At 38.8% G+C, this 22600-nt stretch overlaps 1 protein-coding gene across 5 annotated transcripts in view; it reads right to left on the bottom strand.

Annotated features, from left to right (window-relative positions):
* The window catches only part of SPTLC1 (serine palmitoyltransferase long chain base subunit 1), an 86666-nt gene that overhangs the window by 37618 nt on the left and 26448 nt on the right, over nt 1–22600 (bottom strand). For 3 of the 5 annotated variants that reach the window (XM_089912901.1, XM_022560686.2, XM_089912904.1), the window contains exons 5-6: nt 21957–22029; nt 5970–6102 (exon numbers count right to left, since the gene is read on the bottom strand). In XM_089912901.1, the coding sequence (XP_089769027.1) occupies nt 5970–6102; nt 21957–22029 (206 nt within the window). The other 2 variants (XM_089912903.1, XM_089912902.1) reach the window with 2 other exon arrangements.

Genomic DNA, 22600 nt, shown 5'->3' with positions numbered 1-22600 from the left:
GTGAGCTGAAAGATGTAACAGTAGAAATCAAGTCAATGTAAATCACAGAGAGAAAGTAGACTAGAAAGAAAAGAACAGTCTCAGGGACCTGTGAGACTACAATAAAATATGCAGCATTCAAGTCTGTGGAGTTCTAAAGAAGAGAATGAGGGCGGGACTAAAAAGGTACTTAAAGAAATAATGGCTGAAAACCTATAGATTAAAGAATAGGCTTAAAACTATAGATTAAAGAAGCTGAGCAAAATTCTTGCAGGTAAACCCAAACAAATAAATGCCAATACAATTATAGTCAAACTTCTGAAAACTAATGACAAAGAAAAAAATCTTGAAATCAGCACAAGAAAAATGACACCTTACTTGTAAGAGAAAAGCAATTTGAGTGACAGTAGATTTCTCATAAACCATTAACAACAACAACAAAAAAAACAAGAAACCATTAACACCAGAAAAAAGTGTCCCAATGTATTTCAAATGCTGAAAAAAAAGACACAGCAACCAAGAATCCAAAACTAGCAAAAATATCCTTTAGGAATGAGGGGGAGAAGACATTCTCAGTTGAAAAAAAACTAAGAGACTCTGTCCCAAGCTGACTTCCCCTAAAGGAATGGCTAGAGAAAGCTCTCCACATAGAAAAAATAAATAAATAAAAGAATCTTAGATTATCAGGAAGGAAGAAAGAACACTGTAAAGAGTATGAACAAACACACTAGGCTTTTCTTCCCCTCTTGAGTTTTCTAGGTTATTTTGGATGGTTGAAGTAAAAATTATAACACTCTCTGATGTGGTTCTCAAAGTGTTTACAGGAAATACTTAAAACAACTGTATTATAAATAAGGAGAGTAAGGGGATGTAAAGGAAGATAAAAGATTCTATAACTGAACTGGTGAAATAACACCCGTAGAATGTGATAACTTATGCATACATATAACATCATACTTAGATCAATGACTAAAAATCTATACAAAGAGAAACACTAGAAAACAAATGAATAAAATAAATGAGATAAATAAAAATGGAACTCCAAAACTCATTCAATTAACCCTGAGAAAGGCAGGAAAAAGAGAAAAGAAAACAAAAAACAGAGAGAACAAATAAACAAAAAATAAAAATTGGGAGATTTAAGATGCCATATATCAATAATTACATTAAATGTAAATGGCTAAAATATACAATTTAAAGACAGGGAGTGGCAGATTGGATTAAACATGCTGTCTATAAGAAATTCACTTCAAATGTAATGAGATGGGTAGTAAGGGAATGTGTGTGTGTGTGTATACATGTAGTTATATATATAGTTATATGCCATATATATGTATGTATGTTATATACAATAATATAGGTAGTAAGGGTATACATATATATTACATACAATAAACACACCATGCAAACATTCAAAAGGGAAAGCAGAGTGCCTATGTTAAAATCTGATAAAGTAGACTTTGGAACAAAGAAAATTACCAGAGACACAGAAGGATGTTATATAATGATAAAAAGAATCAACTAACCAAGAAAACTTATCCTAAATATGCACCAAATAACAGAGCTACAAAAGACACAAAAACTAATAAAAGTGAAACAAGAAATTGACAAATTACAACAACTGACAGAACTACCAAACAGAAAATCAGCAAGGATATAAAAGAACTCAATAACACCATCAACTAGAAAGATCTAATTGTCATTTATAGAACACTCCATTCAGCAGAATTTTTTTTTCTATTTAATGATAATGACAAAAAAAATTTTTTTTCTCAAAAGGTAAATAAAGTTTCATATGTAAATTGCTTTTTGTCTCACTAAAACTTTTATATAAGTATACCTTAGGAAGTCGACATGTAAAACTAGCGCTCTCTTAGTGGATTAAAGGATAGAAGTGGCAAATGAATGTTCTGTATGTTTTTTTTGGTTTTTAATTTGCATATCAGTGACTTTTAAAAAATAATGGTCAGTGTAACATTTGATCATCCAATACTATAATATGAAAAACAGAAATGTATAAAGAAGGAAATTAATCACATGTGTATCATGGAGTGATACCTTCTCACTGGCGTCCTCACGTGGCCTTTTCTCTGTATTTACCAGAATATTCTTTTTTAAGTGACTATGGAACATATTCCAAGATAGACCACATCATGAGCCATTAAACAAACTGTAACAAATTAAAAATTTCCAAACGCCTGGAAATTAAACAACACACTTCTACATAACTCATGGGTCAAAGAGAAAGTCTAAAGAGAAATAAAATACAAAAATGAACTAAACAAAAATGAAAATAAACACATCAAAATTTGTGGAACGCAACTATAGCAGTGATGACAGGGAAATTTACAGCACTACTACATTAGACATGAGGAAAAGTCTCAAATCAGTAATTGAAGTTCTCACCTCAAGAACCTAGACAGAGGAAACTAAACTGCAAATGAGCAGAAGGCAGGAAATAATACCAGAAATCAGTAGAAATGAAAACAAAAATACAATGTAGAAAAATCTATGAAACAAGGAGCTGATTCTTTGAAAAGATCAATAAAATTGACAAATCTCTAGCAAAAATGACAAAAAAAGAGTAGACAGAAATTACCAGTTAGGAAGGAAACAGGGATCTGCAGACATTAGAAGGATAATAAGGGACTATCACAAACAATGCTACACATACAAATTTGACGATTTAGAAGAAATGGACCAACTCCTTGAAAAACACAAACTACCTCAACTCACTCAATATTTGAATAGCCTTACAAGTATTAAGGAAATTAAATTCATAGTTAAAATACTTCCAAAAAAACCCCCCAAAAACTCCAGGTTTTTGGGGAGAATTCTACCATACATTTAAAGAACTAACAACAGTTTTATACAGTTTCTCCAGAATATAAGAGGGAACACTTTCAAATTGACTTTATGAAGTATTACCCTGATGCCAAGACCAAAGTCTAAAAACAGTAAGTATGGTAGCATCAGGGAAATATAGACTAAAACTACAATGAGATATCTGTACACACCTATCAGAATGGCTTAAAAAAAAAAAAAGCGACAACACCAAATGCTCCTGAGGATGTTGGAGAAACTAGATCACTTATACACTGTTGATGGAAATGTAAAATAATACAGCCACTCTGGAAAAGTTTAGCAATTTCTTAAAAAACTTAATGCACAATACTTTATGACCAGCAACTGCATGCCTTGGCATATATCCCAAAGAAATGAAAACTTATGTATACAGAAAAACCTATACAGGAATATTTACAGCACCTTTATTTGTAATAGCCCCAAACTAGAAACAACTCTGATATCCTTAATAGGTGAATGGTTCAACAAACTGTGGTGTATCCATACCATGGAATATGACTCAGCAATCAAAAGGCACAAACTCTTGATTCACATAACAACCCTGGAGAATCTCCAAATAATTAATGCTGAATGAGAAAAGCCAATCTTCAAATGTTTTACCTACTATATGATTACATTTGTACAACAATCTCGAAATGATGAAATTATAGAAATGGAGAATAGATTAGTGGCTGCCAGGGGTTAAAGAGTGGGTAGAGTAAAAGGGATATGGGTGTGGCAACAAGAGGGATTATCTTGACTTCATCAGTGTCAACAGCCCACTTTTGAAACTGTATTACACTTTTGCAAGAGGTGACCATTGGGGAAGACTGGGTAAAGGGCACATAAAAATCTCTGTATTATTTCTTACAAGTGTATGTGAATCCATGATTATCTCAATATAAAACATTTCATTAGAAAAGGGTACACAAAGTAACATAAAAAAGACAGAGTGACAAGGAAAGACTTACGTATATAAACAACCATTGTTCTGAGACCTACTGGCAAAGCATTATCACTGTTTACTACAAAAGAAAGAAAATAAAACATCGAACATAGAGTCTATGCCTAATGAATTTATCAAAAACAATTTATCAAATAATTTACTAAACACCATTTTTACCTCTAGCGTTCCTACTTTCAAATGAATTTCAGGTGGAATATTTAAAATTATGTATAAGGGAATAATTAAGTTGTCTAATGGCTCACTAGAAACTGAAGTTCTAAGACACCAGGCATAAGATTTGAAAGTGAGTTTAGACTAGGTTTCCTAGCAGTGAAAACCAAAAGGACAATATAGTATTTATTATCTGACAAAGGAAGCATACAAGTTCAACTGTAACTATAAACTTTTTCTGGACTTTAAACTCAAAAAGGAATTTATGGTGGAGGCTTGTATAAAGCGACATTGGCTGACACTGTATTGTAGTTGTCTGCAACTATGCTTTATTAAAAAACTAGAATCACTGTTTAAATCACTGGCTCTCAAATTTGTGATGAGTCTTTATTATTATTGATTTTTTAAACTATGTGCAAGAAATTAATAGAAACATTCATTTTCATGGTCACATTGGGAAACAATTCTACTCAGGCCCAGGCCATGTGCTGGAGTGCTCCCAGGTAACTGTCACAGGGCTGTGGGGAAGAATGGGACACAAGCACGCTGAAAACCCCCAGGAAGAGCCAGCCCTGCAGCGTGTGCTTGAGCTTGTTGCACTACAGGTGCTCCGACACGGAGTGAGAAGCAGCAGGATGGTACAGGGACTGAGGTAAGCCGGGCTCTGAAGTCCAGTCACTTGGACCCCTCTTCTGAGCTCCAGCCTCCATTCATTCTCTTACTGAAGGTATTTATTGAGTACCACTAAATGGCACATGCTATCCTAGGCAATGGGCTGGTATAAACTGTTGAATGTGCTATAAAAGAGTACAGTGAGTGTGAGGCAAGATGAGCCAAGAGCAGAGGGTATGGGTGCACATGAGCACACAGGCCCACACCTACATATATAAGTTAAGGGAGGCTTGAGAAACTGATTTTGACAGGCATGTAAGTGCTACATGGTCATAGATTCACAGGGATACCAAACTCCTCTGGCTGTAAAATTTTCTCCACATGCAGCAAGGGGTCTTGACCTGGTCTGAGAGCTTGGGGAAGGGTTTCCTGCAGAGGTGGTATATGTGCAGGATGAGCAGAAATTAAGTAGGAGATGAGAGGAGGAACAATGTTCTAGGCATAGGGACTCAGGGTCTTAGCACGTGCAAAGGCCTTGAGAGGAAACTAGCATATAAGTCTGGTAAGGCTACACAGCATGACCACCTAAGGGAAAATGGTAGAAAATGGGTCTAAAACAGCAGTCTAGAATCATAATAAGAACTTGGATATTTATTTTAGGAACAATGGAAGCTCTTAAATGGAGTGTCTGGATATGGTGTCAAAAAGGAAAAGAGGAAACAAAAGTCACTCTGAGACCTAAATTAAGAGAGTCATTTAATAGTCCAATCAAAAGATAACAGAGGCTCGGGCTAGTGGCAGGTGCTTCTGATGGGTATAACCAGCTGCCTGGGCTATGCCAGCCCTCATTCTACTCCTCTCTGCTCTTCCCCTCCACAGTAAAAAGCAACACCATACATCTAGTGCACATGTATGCAAGTGTGTAGATTTGTTCCTGGAAAGTTAAGGAAGTCTGCAACTCATGATGACTTCTATATTCTTAACAAGCCATGAAGCAAGATCAGCAGAGGCCAAGAGTTGCAGCGAGGGTGCTGAGAAGTGGAGTGACTTTATCAGGTAGTGTGAGTGACTATGTGGGTTATGACCATGGACTCACAAGGACACCACACTGTCACAGAGCTGCACAGGGAAAGCAGACGGCTGGCCCCCTCCTACATAAATTTGGCCTTCTCAACATCAATAAATAAAATCATAATGGCAGATAACAAAGCACCGACACCTTAAGGCATCCTTCCAGTGGAGGTCTCACTAATTCTGCAGAACTACTTGGCTGGGTGGCTATATATTTCTTTAAAAATGAAAAAAAAAAAAGTCAATATTATTTTAGGCAGATGACCTCTAACAAAGGAATTCTCTAGGAGGGCCAATATTATTTCCAAAGGAATTCAGGTAAGAAATGTCAGTAAAGATTACTTACACAAACACAATGTCCCCTCTCTTAGAGTAAGCAGGAATAGCACTGGCTATGGTGGCAAACCCATATGAGTATATAATGGCTTCTTCTGTCTTCATAAATTTTGCCAGGCGGTCTTCCAAATCCAAGTGCACATCTAGTTCAAGAGTAAAAAGTTAAATAGTTAAACTGTCTTATAATTCTTTTTCTTTGACTAAAGAACAAATAAAATAACATAAGCAGTTTAGTTGTTAATACTGTCTAAGATAATTCTGGGCCAAAACTGTTTCTATACTCTGTGAACTGAATCAGCTACTCATTTGTCTATAAATATGTGACTGGGACAGCTCTGACTCTAGGTTTTGCTTTTATATCACTCTAGCAATAAGAATTCAAGGTCCAGTGACCTTGTCTGCTTTAACTTCCCTCAACCAAAAATGCCAAGACTTTACCAATGTAAGACATTAATTTATTAACACCTTTTTGCATTTTAGTAGAAGTGACCAAACCAGGCACTAAGACAACTGTCAACCAGCTTTTAAAAGGAAAAGAAAGAAAAAAGAAAAGTAGTTAAGTTAAAAAGAACCCCACATACTCTGCATCAAGGAATTTTTTCAGTTGTGGTGGTCACTCCTCTAACAGTTTGTGTCAGCACTTAGTTGTGGCACCTGCCATCACTCTGCAGGACTGAGTTTCTGTCTGAATTTCTTTTTAAGTGTACTGGTGAATTCAAACGTATAGTACAAAGAGAAATATGGTCCTTTTATGGAAGCAGCTTAAGAAGAATGTTGATGTAATTATAGGGATAAATTGTAATTATTAAACTGGTATTTTTTTTTCTCTCTTACATCATGGTTCCATATAGCCTTTCACCTTCCCAGGCTAAGCCATGAGGCTTCACACCCTGGGACGGAGGGACCAGCGATGTCTAAAATAAATAGTGTACCAGCTGGCTGTGAACTGGAAAACTTCGAAGTGTCTGAAAATGAGGCATTACCCAAGAGAGAGAAAAAATTTTTAAACCTTCTTTAGTTCTTTTAACTACAGCAGGACCCAAGTTTGGAGAACAAGATCAGAGTTTTACCACATGCTCTGCGCAAAGAGAACTCAGAAGTTGATACAGGAAGGATGCAGCCAGGCCCCTCCAGCCTTGGAGCTTCATGGGAGAAACGAGGAACTCTGAGGAGTAAAGGCAGACTTTCAGAGCCGCGCCATGTCCACCGAGGGGAACTCAGAAGTGGAGGCAGTGGCAGGGGACCCAGACGTTCCCCAGTGAGGGGTGGTGGAGAGGGCCGATGGCCCGGCAGAGCCCTCCGTCCCAGATGTCGAGGACCTGTGGCTGGGAGCCTTGCTCCAGAAGACTCCTTCAGCATCAGCCTTCCCTCCAAGTATGCCCCTCCCTACCAGAGACATTCCCAGTAAGAAGGGAGAGAGGGAAAAGACCTGAGGGACTGAGATATACAAAAGAAACAACTTAACCCAGCTGGATACAAGGCTGTCTGGACAGTGAGTGGACTAAATATTTCCAACAGAGACCTGGTTAGTTGTTAAGTGTGAGATTTCCACCAACTTCCAGGGAGGAACAAGTGAGTAAGGTCAGTTTAGCAACAGGAACAAACAACTTTTTAGAACATTTGAATAAAGCGTCTAAAATCTGTAAACCCACTCACTGATTTATCAGAGGCAAGTTAATCTTATTGTGATGCTTTTTAACTAGTAAAAGACAAAATTAAGAATTATAAAAGATACAACTTCACAAAGGACTATATTTTAAAAAGTAGTTAAATGAGGGCTGTCCAACAATCTCATTCAATTGTTAATCAAACATTTAGTAAGTATCACATAAAAATACTCTGAGAAGCACTGGATCAAAGAGAAATATAGGGTTTCTGCCACTTGACAAAGTGAGACAGCTAAGAGAGGCATCTGGCAGCTGTCAATGGAGAACTCAGAGCCCAGAGGGCAGATACAAGGCTAAGCTGTGACTTCAGTCCCCTGGTCTGAAGCACTTGGGTCCCTTCTACACTCAGAACTACAACACGTTCACAGTGACTTCTGACTAAAGGCACACAGGTCCCTCGATTGTGAACCAAAGGCTGCTGGGGTGGGCGCCAGCTATTGAGTGAGAGATGAGAAGACACAGAGGGTCCGAACTAAATCTCAATTTGATGGCAAAAGAGGTATAGTGAGGAATTAGAAAATTTAGCAGCAATATCCAAATAATAAAATAAACTGAAGACACTTCATTTGTAGACTTCTTAAAGGATGATACAGAATTGTGAAAATGAACTATTTATCCCATTCCAATTTATCCCATCAAGTAATGATAAACAACTAGGCATGCTTCTTCCCATTTGTAAGTTAAAATGTATACCAACATAGTTTATTACATAAAAAACACATGAAATACCACTTGATTTCCATTACCAATCAGGTATTCATTTTTATAGAAGTGACACTTTCATTAGATCAACATTAAATAAATATGAGATTTCACAATAACGTTTAGAAGAATGTATCCCGGTTGATCAAAATGGTACCAAAGGAGTGCTTAGCTCTTCAAGCATCAAATCTGTGACACCAACACCACCAAGTCTGAAGACATGATCTTGCTCCTGACTGCCCGCCCTTCCACGAGATATGCTGCCAGGGAAATGTGGCAGGCAAAGTCTGGCAAGAACGAGGAAAGCAGCAAAGCACCAGAGAACCAGCTACCTCCATGCAGCTGAGCATGGGCGCGTCTCAGGCATGTCTTCCTTTCCTCTTTGTTAGTGTTCTCTGAGCACCCTGCCTACAGATACGTCCCCACCATTCTGTTGCCTCTCACTTCTGATGAGACAGGACGGCAGGTCCCCCATAAGAGGCCTCCTTCAAATTACAATGCTGCCTCTAAACTGGGAATCATCTACCCCAAATCTCAACAATTTAGCTAGCAGATGGGCAACCCAAGCCACAGTGAATTGCTCTCATTCAATATCTACATTTTAAAAAGAAAAAACACGTTATGGATACAGACAAACTGTTTTTGCCAACTACAAAAAAGGATTTTAAATCATTCTGTAGCTCTAAATGACTCTCTTCATTGATTAGCAATAAAACAGTAAAACAATCTTGGCTTTGTTTTAGGGCTTTAGAGTTAGCTACCCAGTTGATAAAAATTATGTTAGTATTCTCATTATACATACTCATAGCCATTTTTATGTCATTGCCATAAAGTGGTAAGAAGAATCTCTCTACAATAAATCAATGACTTACTGGTTCTTGCCTAGTCCCAAAAGTTTAAAAAAGATGGGCCTTTCCTCCTCCTATCTAAAGACACTGGGTCTTAGGGGATGTCAGCCGTGCAAAGCAGGTTTTGTGACAGGTAAACATGGACAGTTGCATAACATCTTTTGATGTCTGATAGCTACTCTGCAATGAAGAAACTCTTAACCCAAAGGCGGGGGAGGCAGCAAACAGAAAAACTGCCAGGGCATGTTCTTTGACTTTGGATGCCTATCTTCTGTGTGTATGATCCATTTAAACAATTAGTGCCACAGATTTGCATGTGTCATTCTCTAATTCACTGCTAGGAACCAATATGGTAGGCAAGAGGCCACGGAGGAAGGTGACCAGAAAGCCTCTGTGTCTTCTCAGCACTTGCTGCCCTTTCTGGCACCTGCTCCCTCACCAGAATGTAAGAGACGGGAGGCAAGGCCAGGGCAGGATGCCCCACACCAAACACAAGGCCTGGCCATGGCAGTCATCACAGGGGGTTCAGATCTGGGCTCCCTCATTGCCAGGTCTGAACCATGGACAGGCCCAAAACTGCTCTGTGCCTCTCAGTCCTTCCTCTGTCAAATGGTTAACAGTTCTACCTGCCTCAAAGGACTGTTAGGAGAACCGCAAGAGAATGCTTATAAAGCACTCAGAACAATGTCTGGCATGGAAAAAGCAACATGCTGGTGTTTGTTCAACTAACTCAATATTTGTAGAATAAAAATAAGTAATCTTTTTTTTAAAATGAGATTTAGGGAGATTGTCTTTCAGTGTAGATTATAAATCTATAATAGGATTTTTACTTTCCTTGTCATCCTACTTTATCTGATTTTTTTTTTACATCTTTACTGGAGTATAATTCCTTTACAATGGTGTTAGTTTCTACTTCATAACAAAGTGAATCAGTTATACATATACATATGTTCCCATATCTCTTCCCTCTTGCATCTCCCTCCCTCCCTCCCACCCTCCCTATCCCACCCCTCTAGGTGGTCACAAAACACCAAGCTGATCTCCCTGTGCCATGTGGCTGCTTCCCACTAGCAATCTATTTTACATTTGGTAGTGCTTATATGTCCATGCCACTCTCTCGCTTTGTCACAGATTACCATTCCCCCTCCCCATATCCTCAAGTCCATTCTCAAGTACGTCTGTGTCTTTATTCCTGTCTTACCCCTAGGTTCTTCATGACATTTTTTTTCTTAAATTCAATACATATGTGTTAGCATACGGTATTTGTCTTTCTCTTTCTGACTTACTTCACTCTGTATGACAGACTCTAGGTCCATCCACCTCATTACAAATAGCTCAATTTCGTTTCTTTATATGGCTGAGTAATATTCCATTGTATATATGTGCCACATCTTCTTTATCCATTCATCCGATGATGGACACTTAGGTTGTTTCCATCTCCGAGCTATTGTAAATAGAGCTGCAATGAATATTTTGGTACATGACTCTTTTTGAATTATGGTTTTCTCAGGGTATATGCCCAGTAGTGGGATTGCTGGGTCATATGGTAGTTCTATTTGTAGTTTTTGAAGGAACCTCCATACTGTTCTCCATAGTGGCTGTACCAATTCACATTCCAACCAGCAGTGCAAGAGTGTTCCCTTTTCTCCACACCCTCTCCAGCATTTATTGTTTCTAGATTTTTTGATGATGGCCATTCTGACTGGTGTGAGATGATATCTCATTGTAGTTCTGATTTGCATTTCTCTAATGATTAATAATGTTGAGCGCTCTTTCATGTGTTTGTTGGCAGTCTGTATATCTTCTTTGGAGAAATGTCTATTTAGGGCTTCTGCCCATTTCTGGATTGGGTTGTTTGGTTTTTTTGTCATTGAGTTGCATGAGCTGCCTATAAATTTTGGAGATTAATCCTTTGTCAGTTGCTTCATTTGCAAATATTTTCTCCCATTCTGAGGGTTGTCTTTTGGTCTTGTTTATGGTTTCCTTTGCTGTGCAAAAGCTGTGAAGTTTCATTAGGTCCCATTTGTTTATTTTTGTTTTTATTTCCACTGCTCTAGGAGGTGGGTCAAAAAGGATCTTGCTGTGATTTATGTCATAGAGTGTTCTGCCTATGTTTTCCTCTAAGAGTTTGATAGTTTCTGGCCTTACATTTAGGTTTTTAATGCATTTTGAGCTTATTTTTGTGTATGGTGTTAGGGAGTGATCTAATCTCATACTTTTACATGTACCTGTCCAGTTTTCCCAGCACCACTTATTGAAGAGGCTGTCCTTTCTCCACTGTACATTCCTGCCCCCTTTATCAAAGATAAGGTGACCATATGTGCATGGGTTTATCACTGCGCTTTCTATCCTGTTCCATTGGTCTATCTTTCTGTTTTTGTGCCAGTACCATACTGTCTTGATTACTGTAGCTTTGTAGTATAGTCTGAAGTCAGGGAGCCTGATTCCTCCAGCTCCATTTTTGGTTCTCAAGATTGCTTTGGCTATTCGGGGTCTTTTGTATTTCCATAAAATTGTAAAATTTTTTGTTCTAGTTCTGTGAAAAATGCCATTGGTAGTTTGATAGGGATTGCATTGAATCTGTAGATTGCTTTGGGTAGTAGCGTCATTTTCACAATGTTGATTCTTCCAATCCAAGAACATGGTATATCTCTCCATCTATTTGTATCATCTTTAATTTTTTCAACAGTGTCTTATAATTTTCTGCATACAGTTCTCCTTAGGTAGGTTTATTCCTAGATATTTTATTCTTTTTGTTGCAACTGTAAATGGGAATGTTTTCTTAATTTCACTTTCAGATTTTTCACCATTAGTGCATAGGAATGCCAGAGATTTCTGTGCATTAATTTTGTATCCTGCTACTTTTCCAAATTCATTGATTAGGTCTAGTAGTTTTCTGGTAGCATCTTTAGGATTCTCTATGTATAGTATCATGTCATCTGCAAACAGTGACAGCTTTACTTCTTTTGCGATTTGGATTCCTTTTATTTCCTTTTCTTCTCTGACTGCTGTGGCAAAAACTTCCAAAACTATGTTGAATAATAGTGGTGAGAGTGGGCAACCTTGTCTTGTTCCTGATCTTAGTGGAAATGGTTTCATTTTTTTCACCGTTGAGGACAATGTTGGCTGTGGGTTTGTCATATATGGCCTTTATTATGTTGAGGAAAGTTCCCTCTATGCCTACTTTCTGCAGGGTTTTTATCATAAATGGGTGTTGAATTTTGTCAAAAGCTTTCTCTGCATCTGTTGAGATGATCGTATGTTTTTTCTCCTTCAATTTGTTAATATGGTATATCACACTGATTGCTTTGCGTATACTGAAGAATCCTTGCGTTCCTGGAATAAACCCCACTTGATCATGGTGTATGATCCTTTTAATGCTGTTGGATTCTGTTTGCTAGTGTTTTGTTGAGGACTTTTGCATCTATGTTCATCAGTGATATTGGCCTGTAGTTTTCTTTCTTTGTGACGTCTTTGTCCGGTTTTGGTATCAGGGTGATGGTGGCCTCGTAGAATGAGTTTGGGAGTGTTCCTCCCTCTGCTATATTTTGGAAGAGTTTGAGAAGGATAGGTCTTAGCTCTTCTCTAAATGTTTGATAGAATTCGCCTGTGAAGCCATCTGGTCCTGGGCTTTTTTTTGTTGGAAGATTTTTAATCACAGTTTCAATTTCAGTGCTTGTGACTGGTCTCTTCATATTTTCTATTTCTTCCTGATTCAGTCTTGGCAGGTTGTACATTTCTAAGAATTTGTCCATTTCTTCCAGGTTGTCCATTTTATTGGCATAGAGTTGCTTGTAGTACTCTCTCATGATCTTTTGTATTTCTGCAGTGTCAGTTGTTACTTCTCCTTTTTCATCTCTAATTCTATTGATTTGAGTCTTCTCCCTTTTTTTCTTGATGAGTCTGGCTAATGGTTTATCTATTCTGTTTATCTTCTCAAAGAGCCAGCTTTTAGTTTTATTGATCTTTGCTATCGTTTCCTTCATTTCTTTTTCATTTATTTCTGATCTGATCTTTATGATTTCTTTCCTTCTGCTAACTTTGGGGTATTTTTGTTCTTCTTTCTCTAATTGCTTTAGTGCAAGGTTAGGTTGTTTATTCAAGATGTTTCCTGTTTCTTAAGGTAGGATTGTATTGCTATAAACGCCCCTCTTAGAACTGCTTTTGCTGCATCCCATAGGTATTTTTTAATTTCCTCTTTGATTTCTTCAGTGATCACTTTGTTATTAAGTAGTGTATTGTTTAGCCTCCATGTGTTTGTATTTTTTACAGATCTTTTCCTGTAATTGATATCTAGTCTCATAGCATTGTGGTTGGAAAAGATACTTGATACAATTTCAATTTTCTTAAATTTAGCAAGGCTTGATTTGTGACCCAAGATATGATCTATCCTGAAGAATGTTCCATGAGCACTTGAGAAAAATGTGTATTCTGTTGTTTTTGGATGGAATGTCCTATAAATATCAATTAAGTCCATCTTGTTTAATGTATCATTTAAAGCTTGTGTTTCCTTATTTATTTTCATCTTGGATCTGTCCATTGGTGAAAGTGGGGTGTTAAACTCCCCTACTATGAATGTGTTACTGTCGATTTCCCCTTTCATGGCTGCTAGTATTTGCCTTATGTATTGAGGTGCTCCTATGTTGGGTGCATAAATATTTACAATTGTTATATCTTCTTCTTGGATCAATCCCTTGATCATTATGTAGTGTCCTTCTTTGTCTCTTCTAATATTCTTTATTTTAAAGTCTATTTTTTCTGATATGAGAATTGCTACTCCAGCTTTCTTTTGGTTTCCATTTGCATGGAATATCTTTTTCCATCCCCTTACTTTCAGTCTGTATGTGTCTCTAGGTCTGAAGTGGGTCTCTTGTAGACAGCATATACATGGGTCTTGTTTTTGTATCCATTCAGCCAATCTGTGTCTTTTGGTGGGAGCATTTAGTCCATTTACATTTAAGGTAATTATCGGTATGTATGTTCCTATTCCCATTTTCTTAATTGTTTTGGGTTCATTATTGTAAATCTTTTCCTTCTCTTGTGTATCTTGCCTAGAGAAGTTCCTTTAGCATTTGCTGTAAAGCTGGTTTGGTGGTGCTGAACTCTCTCAGCTTTTGCTTGTCTGTAAAGGCTTTAATTTCTCCATCAAATCTGAATGAGATCCTTGCTGGGTAGAGTAATCTTGGTTGCAGGTTTTTCTCCTTCATCACTTTAAATATGTCCTGCCAGTCCCTTCTGCCTTGCAGAGTTTCTGCTGAAAGATCAGCTGTTAACCTTATGGGGATTCCCTTGTGTGTTATTTGTTGTTTTTCCCTTGCTGCTTTTAATATGTTTTCTTTATATTTAATTTTTGACAGTTTGATTAATATGTGTCTTGGCGTATTTTTCCTTGCATTTATCCTGTATGGGACTCTGTGCTTCCTGGACTTGATTAACTATTTCCTTTTCCATATTAGGGAAGTTTTCAACTATAATCTCTTCAAATATTTTCTCAGTCCCTTTCTTTTTCTCTTCTTCTGGAACCCCTATAATTCAAATGTTGGTGCGTTTAATGTTGGCACAGAGGTCTCTGAGACTGTCCTCAGTTCTTTTCATTATTTTTTCTTTATTCTGCTCTGCAGTAGTTATTTCCAGTATTTTATCTTCCAGGTCATTTATCCATTCTTCTACCTCAGTTGTCCTGCTATTGATCCCATCTAGAGTATTTTTTTAAAATAAATTTTTTTATTTATTTTTGGCTGAATTGGGTCTTTGTTGCTGCGCGTGGGCTTTCTCTAGTTGCAGCGAGCAGGGGCTACTCTTCATTGTGGTGCGAGGGCTTCTCATTGCTGTGGCTTTGTTGCGGAGCACGGGCTCTAGGTGTGCAGGCTTCAGTAGCTGTGGTTTGCAGGCTCTAGAGCACAGGCTCATGGCACACGGGTTTAGTTACTCCGTGGCATGTGGGATCTTCCCAGACCAGGTCTCGAACCTGTGTCCCCGGCATTGGCAGGCGGATTCTTAACCACTGCGCCATCAGGGAAGCCCTAGAGTACTTTTAATTTCATTTATTGTGTTGTTCATCGTTGCTTGTTTCATCTTTAGTTCTTCTAGGTCCTTGTTAAATGTTTCTTGCATTTTTTCTATTCTATTTCCAAGATTTTGGATCATCTTTACTATCATTATTCTGAATTCTTTTTCAGTGAAACTGCCTATTTCCTCTTCATTTGTTAGATCTGGTGCGTTTTTATCTTACTCCTTCATCTGTTGTGTGTTCTTCTGTCTTCTCATTTTGCTTATCTTACTGTGTTTGGGGTCTCCTTTTTGTATGCTGCAGGTTTGTAATTCCTGTTGTTTTTGGTGTCTGTCCCCAGTGGCTAAGTTGGTTCAGTGGGTTGTGTAGGCTTCCTGGTGGAGGGGACTTGTGCCTGTGTTCTGGTAGATGAGGCTGGATCTTGTCTTTCTGGTGGGCAGGTCCACGTCTGGTGGTGTGATTTGGGGTGTCTGTGGACTTATTATGATTTTAGGCAGCCTCTCTGCTAATGGGTGGGGTTGTGTTCCTGTCTTGCTAGCTGTTTGGCATAGGGTGTCCCACACTGTAGCTTGCTGGCCGTTGAGTGAAGCTGGGTGCTGGTGTTGAGATGGAGATCTCTGGGCGATTTTTGCTGTTTGATATTACGTGGAGCTGGGAGGTCTCTTGTGGACCAGTGTCCTGAAGTTGGCTCTCCCACCTCAGAGGCACAGCACTGACTCCTGGCGGCAGCACCAAGAGCCTTTCATCCACACGGCTCAGAATAAAAGGGAGAAAAAGTAGAAAGAAAGAAGAAAGAATTAGTAGAAGTAGAAAGAAAGAAAGGAAGGAAGGAAAGAAAGAAATAAAGAAGTTAAAATAAAATAAAGTAAGATAAAATAAAATAAAGTTATTAAAATAAAAATTAATTATTAAGAACAAAATAAAACTTTTTTTTCAAAGAAAAAAAAAAAAAACCCAGACGGATAGAACTCTAGGACAAATGGTGGAAGCTAAGCTATACAGACAAAATGTCACAAAGAAGCATACACATACATAGTCACAAAAAGAGGAAAAGGGGAAAAAATAATAAATCTTGCTCTCAAAGTCCACCTCCTCAATTTGGGATAATTTGTTGTCTATTCATGTATTCCACAGATGCAGGGTACATCAAGTTGATTGTGGAGCTTTAATCCACTGCTTCTGAGGCTGCTGGGAGAGATTTCCCTTTCTCTTCTTTGTTCTCAAAGCTCCCGGGACTGAGCTTTGGATTTGTCCCCACCTCTGCGTGTAGGTCACCAGAGGGCGTCTGTTCTTCACTCAGACAGGACGGGGTTAAAGGAGCAGCTGCTTCAGGGACTCTGGCTCACTCAGGCCTGGGGGAGGGAGGGGTATGGAGTGCGGGGTGAGCCTGTGGCGGCAGAGGCCGGCATGACATTGCGCCAGCCTGAGGCGTGCTGTGTGTTCTCCCGGGGAAGTTGTCCCTGGATCTTGGGACCCTGGCAGTGGCGAGGTGCACAGGCTCCCCAGAAGGGGGGTATGGATAGTGACTTGTGCTCACACATAGGCTTCTTGGTGGCGGCAGCAGCAGCCTTAGCGTCTCATGCCCTTCTCTGGGGTCTGCGCTTTTAGCCACGGCTCGCGCCCGTTTCTGGAGCTCCTTTAAGCAGCCCTCTTAATCCCCTCTCCTCACGCACCAGAAACAAAGAGGGAAGAAAAAGTCTCTTGCATCTTCGGCAGGTCCAGACTTTTCCCTGGACTCCCTCCCGGCTAGCCGTGGTGCACTAACCCCCTGGAGGCTGTGTTCACGCCGCTAACTCCAGTCCTCTCCTTCCGCTCCGACTGAAGCCCGAGCCTCAGCTCCCATCCCCGCCCGCCCCGGAGGGTGAGCAGATAAGCCTCTCGGGCTGGTGAGTGCCGGCACCAATCCTCTGTGCGGGAATCTCTCCGCTTTGCCCTCTGCACCCCTGTTGCTGTGCTCTTCTCCGGGGCTCTGAAGCTTTCCCCCTCCAAAAAAAAGTAATCTTTTATAAGGAAAAAAGGTACGCTATCTGCTAATTACGTTATCCAAATCCTGGATATTAAAGGACTATCTTATATTAAAGCCACTTATTCAAGTTCATATTTATCAGAATAAAAGGAGGTATTATGGCCTTCTTGATTGTTTTTCAGAGGAAAGACTATAAAATACCCAACTTTAGAACAGTTTAAAAACAACCAACTATATTTTCTCTTAAAATCTCCATATTTTTGTGTTACATACCTTTTTTTTTTTTTGCAGTACACGGGTCTCTCACTGTTGTGGCCTCCCTCATTGCGGAGCACAGGCTCCAGACGTGCAGGCTCAGCGGCCATGGCTCACCCCCCCAGCCACTCCACGGCATGTGTGATCTTCCCAGACCAGGGCACGAACCCATGTCCCCTGCACCGGCAGGTGGACTCTCAACCACTGCGCCACCAGGGAAGCCCTACAGACTTTTTTTAAATCCCTTGAGATTTGGACAATTTTCTTAAAAGTACAAATATCACCTATGTACTCATTAGAACATTAAAAACAGTGCTGAATGTTTTCCAGAATGTTTTCACATACAGTATCTTATGTGATTCTTACCAAAATGTTCTAAGTTGTGCAACAAAGATGATTCCCTGCCTACACTGCGAAAACTACAATTCCATGACTGGTAGGAAGAAGTGGCAGATCTAGGAATTTTATGACCAAATGCCCTTCCTACTAAAACATGCATCCATGGTCCTACAACAGAGAGAAAATATTTTTTAAAATAAACAAATGAACAATTGTTCACTATTGGCTCTAGAACACAATTATATGCCACTATCTCTCACCATGAAACTCTGCCACTAATTGTCTTTTGATTTAGTTTAAGACCAAAGAGTCAAGTAGGCATCATGTATGCAAAGCAGATCCCAGGCACAGGGATAAACCACATGTAAATGAGATCTGAATGCATTACAAACAAAACAATCAGAGAGGTTCAACAAGAGAAACTATCAAAGTACACAGGGACCCCATTAGCCTTAGAGGAAAGGAAGGCTCCACAACCTGATAAAATCACTTGATTGATTCTAAACTACACATTAAAACAATAAGATGAGAAGGTGGAAACACTTCTGATCCACACAGTCCTCACAAGACTATTTTAAGAACCTGCTGGGCCTTTAGGAGGCAGGAGAACATTTAGCCTAAGAAACTAGAAGAATTTTAATTCAACTGTCAATTTTCTTTTTCTGTGTTAATCATCTAGTACCATCTAATATGTTACTATGAAATAACAGAAAATGTTTTAATAAGGAAATTTACTTTTCCAATAAGTGATTTTCATTCACTATCTGAAAAGTTGAGAAAAGAGCTAAAAGACAGAGCATTTTCATCACTGAAAACAGATGCCTGAGTGATATTAGTACTTCCAGGAAAAGAAAAAGCCAAAATCAAAAGCAACCTATTGGTGGGCCTGGGAAAGAGACCCTAGCCTCACACACAAGCTACTAAAATGAGAGGAAAGGGAAGTTCACTTCTGCTTTAATGCTCAGTACAAAGGGCAAATATCTAAATATTTAGAATAATTTAATTATAGAGGGTATTTTATTATTTTATTTTTAAAATAAATTTATTTATTTATTTTTGGCTGCGTTGGGTCTTCATTGCTGTGTGCAGGCTTTCTCTAGTTGTGGCGAGTGGGAGCTACTCTTTGTTGCAGAGTACGGGCTCTAGGCACACGGGCTTCAGTAGTCATGGCGCACAGGCTTAGTTGCTCTGTGGCATGTGGGATCTTCCTGGACCAGGGCTCGAACCTGTGTCCCCTGGATTGGCAGGCGGATTCTTAACCACTGCGCCACCAGGGAAGTCCCAAGGGTATTTTAGAGATTTAAAATATAGCCTTAGCTGACCTCAAGTATCTTCCTGAACTTATCTAACACTGAAATTTCAAGGTAATTTAATACAACTACAGTAATTGAAGTGATTAGTTCCAGAATAAGGAAAAACATAGAAAATACCCTGTTGGAAAACCAAGTAAAAATACATACGATATACACATAAAGAAAGGAAAAAAGATGATAAGCAAGCATGGGCAACTGTTGAAAAGGAACAAAACAAGTTTACAGGAAGGACAATGTACTCAGAAAACAATACACATTACTCCAAGCTGTAGGTTTGGTGTCTTATTACAAAACCATCACACTGCAAATTAACCTTCAACCTTTGTCCAGATACCACAGTCTGTTTGAACCTTCGACTACATTAGGATAAGGATGACACAGTGACCAATAATGTAGTTCACAGAGTAGCTAATACACAACTATGTGTTCATTATATTGACTCTGGTGGCCCATTCAGACACTTGAAAGATCAAATCCAATTTAAATTTAAAACGCACTTGAACAGCACACCACATGTATGTGGTATGCTACTATTTTTGTAAAACTGGGGGAAAAATGTATGGAAGTGGTTTGCACACACTGAAAAAAGCCTGGAAGAATGAACAAGAAACTACTGAGAGTAGCTGTCTTTTTTGGGGGTGGAATGGCAGTGGGGAGAAGACTTCACTATCTCTTTAAATCTTTGAGGTTTATATCTTGGATTGAATTATTGAATCAAGAAAATTAATTTAGGATGGATCAAGAGGGTTTTATGAAAAGTGAAATAAGTTGGACAGAGAAAGACAAATAGCATATGATCTCACTAATATATGGACTCTAAAAAACAAAACAAACAAACAAAATGAAAACAGACTCATAGATACACAGAACAAAGGGGTGGCTGCCAGAGGGAAAGGGGATCAGGGGTGGGGAAAATTAGGTGTAGGGGATTAAGAGGTACAAAGCTCCAGTTATAAAATAAATAAGCAATGGTGATGTAACATACAGCATAAGGAATATGGCCAAAAATATTTTAATAACTTTGGGGACAGACGGTTACTAGACTCCATGGTGATCATTTCATAATGTATGCATGTCAAATCACTATATACTAAACCTGAAACTAACGTAATATTGTACGTCAACTATATTTAAATTAAAAAAAATAATTTAAAAATCATTAAAGACCCCCCCCCAAGTTTGGAGGCACACAGCATCCTATTACACATATTTCAGGTGATCCAAATGAAAAACTGACTGGGCAATTAAAACAACATATTTCCATAGCTCTGGGAAAACTAGTCTTGAAGATTTGAAACTTTTTTTTCTCTAAATTTAGCAATAAATCTCTTATCAGTCTTCTCAGATTAACTCCTGAGCAAGAGCCAAGGCCACACATGCAAATAAGATCTACTAGAAAGAGAGGCTTTTAAGAAAGCAATTTCTTTACCCCACAAGCAGATCATGGAAAGAAAGCCTTGTTGATCAGATTACAACAAACAACTTTGTAAAAAAAATGCCTTTTTTAGTTTTCTAATTCTTATGAAGGAAATAATACCCTACCAATAAAAAGCAGGCAAACAAATCATGTTTGCACTAGGCTAGAGGAAAGAGGGAGCCTCTGATCTGAGCTCTTTTAAGTCTTTGATCTTGCCATTAATATTGCAAATCAGAATACTTATTTTCTAGTTTTAGGGCTGAAATTAGTTAGCTATGTGACCATGAGGAAGTCACTTAACCTCTCTGAGCTTTCTGTTCTTCTGAATAACTGGGATGCTGGAATCCAGGATTTTAAAGATCCTTTCCAACTGTAGGATTCTTGGACACCAACTCCCATCATCTGTTTCCAATAAAAATAATTTAACCACTAAATTAGCTAAGGGATAAAGAAAGGTGCTCCCTTAAATAAAAACATCTTAACTGTTAAAGTGAAAAAAACAAAGACCCAGAAATGAAAATGAGGAGAGAAGACAAAAGAGACTTCCCTGGCCCCACTGTCCCCACCCTCTGACATTTTGTAAACCAGAATGTTATTTCCAGTAATATACTCATTTGGAAAATTATTTAACAACATTTTTGAAATTTTCAGAAGCAAAGAACAATATACATTTAATAAAAAACCACCATAAAATTCCAGGGTCTTCTTTGATGACTCTGATTTAGGGAGTTCATCGTGTTTGAAATCACACTCTCATCCTAATATGTAGTTAGCCCATCTCCAGGTCATCCACACACAAGGAAATCAATGATCCTTTGTCTTCATTCCAGAAAGAAAAGGGCTACACAGTCTATGACTTCCCCCATCCCCCAAATCTGTTCTCACTTTCCTCCCGGCACGTGGTGGCTGCCCAGCTAGAGCAATTTTCCAGTCCCTCTGCTGGGAGACATGACCTGGGTAATGTTCTCACCAACAGAATGTGGCCAGAATGATGAGCAACACCACCTGCCCACCTAAACAGGTGCCAATGCCCTGCACTCCTGCTCCTCCATACTCATCACTTGGCTTCGGTCACACAGACAAAGATGGTGCCCTGAGGCCTAGAGCAACGAGACAGGGAAAATCTGGGTTCCTGCACGACTACAAAGAGCAGAGCCACTCACAACAGGATGCTTCCCCTTACAACTGTCATGCACGGCAAAAAGTCTCCTCACACCATGTCTCCTGGGGCAAATGCAACAAGAGCTCAAGCTTCGCCCTACTGAGACAGTGTGCCTTAGATACCTATGACTCTTCTCCACAAGGGACAGTCAGCCCCAGACCAATGCATCTCCTACCAATGATTTCAAACACAAAATCTAGAAAGTTCACCAGCTTATTACCACAACTAATTAAGGATACCTTTTCCAAGGAGTTTTGAAATCAAACTGAATCTTAATTCTTGAAAGCAGTAGTCTGAAAAATATGACAGAAAACATACCAAATGTGCCATAAAATCCTCTAGGTCCACAAGTTCCCACACCATACTTCTTTAGAGATGCCAAAGCTGCTGCCTTTGTGAAAGTAAAAAAAAAAAAATTAGACTGTAATAATATATCTTTAACAGTTTAAAAATGACATTTCCTATTCTTTAACCCACATAGCTCCCCAGTACCCTGGCTTTTCCTTTCTTAGTACTAAGACAATTCTAACAGGATATAAAGAAAAGAGGGATGGGAAGACTTAGGTATACGACTTAAAACATGGAAAAGTTGTATTAGCTTGATCATTAAAACCTGGTTAACTCAATGCATTCGTACTTTCTGGCATTTGTGGGCACAGGTGTTTCCTCAAAAAAATGTTTACTGGCCCACAATCCCAACAGGAGATGAAGCAATTTCCTAGACACATCTCCAACTATTACCTGGGTCTGGTTCATATAGTTCTCTGGTTGTCACCCAACACTAAGCCACATTAGGACACTCTTGCCTCCCTTTGTTGAAAACTAGGTTACAGCTCTGTCACTAAAGAGTAAAGAGTAAGTACTTACACAGCCCCTTCTGATATTCTGCATTTGTCTCTTATTTTATGTCCAGATGCTTATGTCAGTCATGTTATCTGTCCACTTCAGCATATGTGCTACTT

The sequence above is a fragment of the Delphinapterus leucas genome, chromosome 6, assembly GCF_059928025.1.
Source record: "Delphinapterus leucas isolate spDelLeu-1000000601 "Yukka" chromosome 6, BTC_Dleu_Yukka2, whole genome shotgun sequence".
NCBI classification, from domain to species: Eukaryota; Metazoa; Chordata; class Mammalia; order Artiodactyla; family Monodontidae; genus Delphinapterus; species Delphinapterus leucas.
This window is presented reverse-complemented; position numbering and strand designations above follow the sequence as displayed.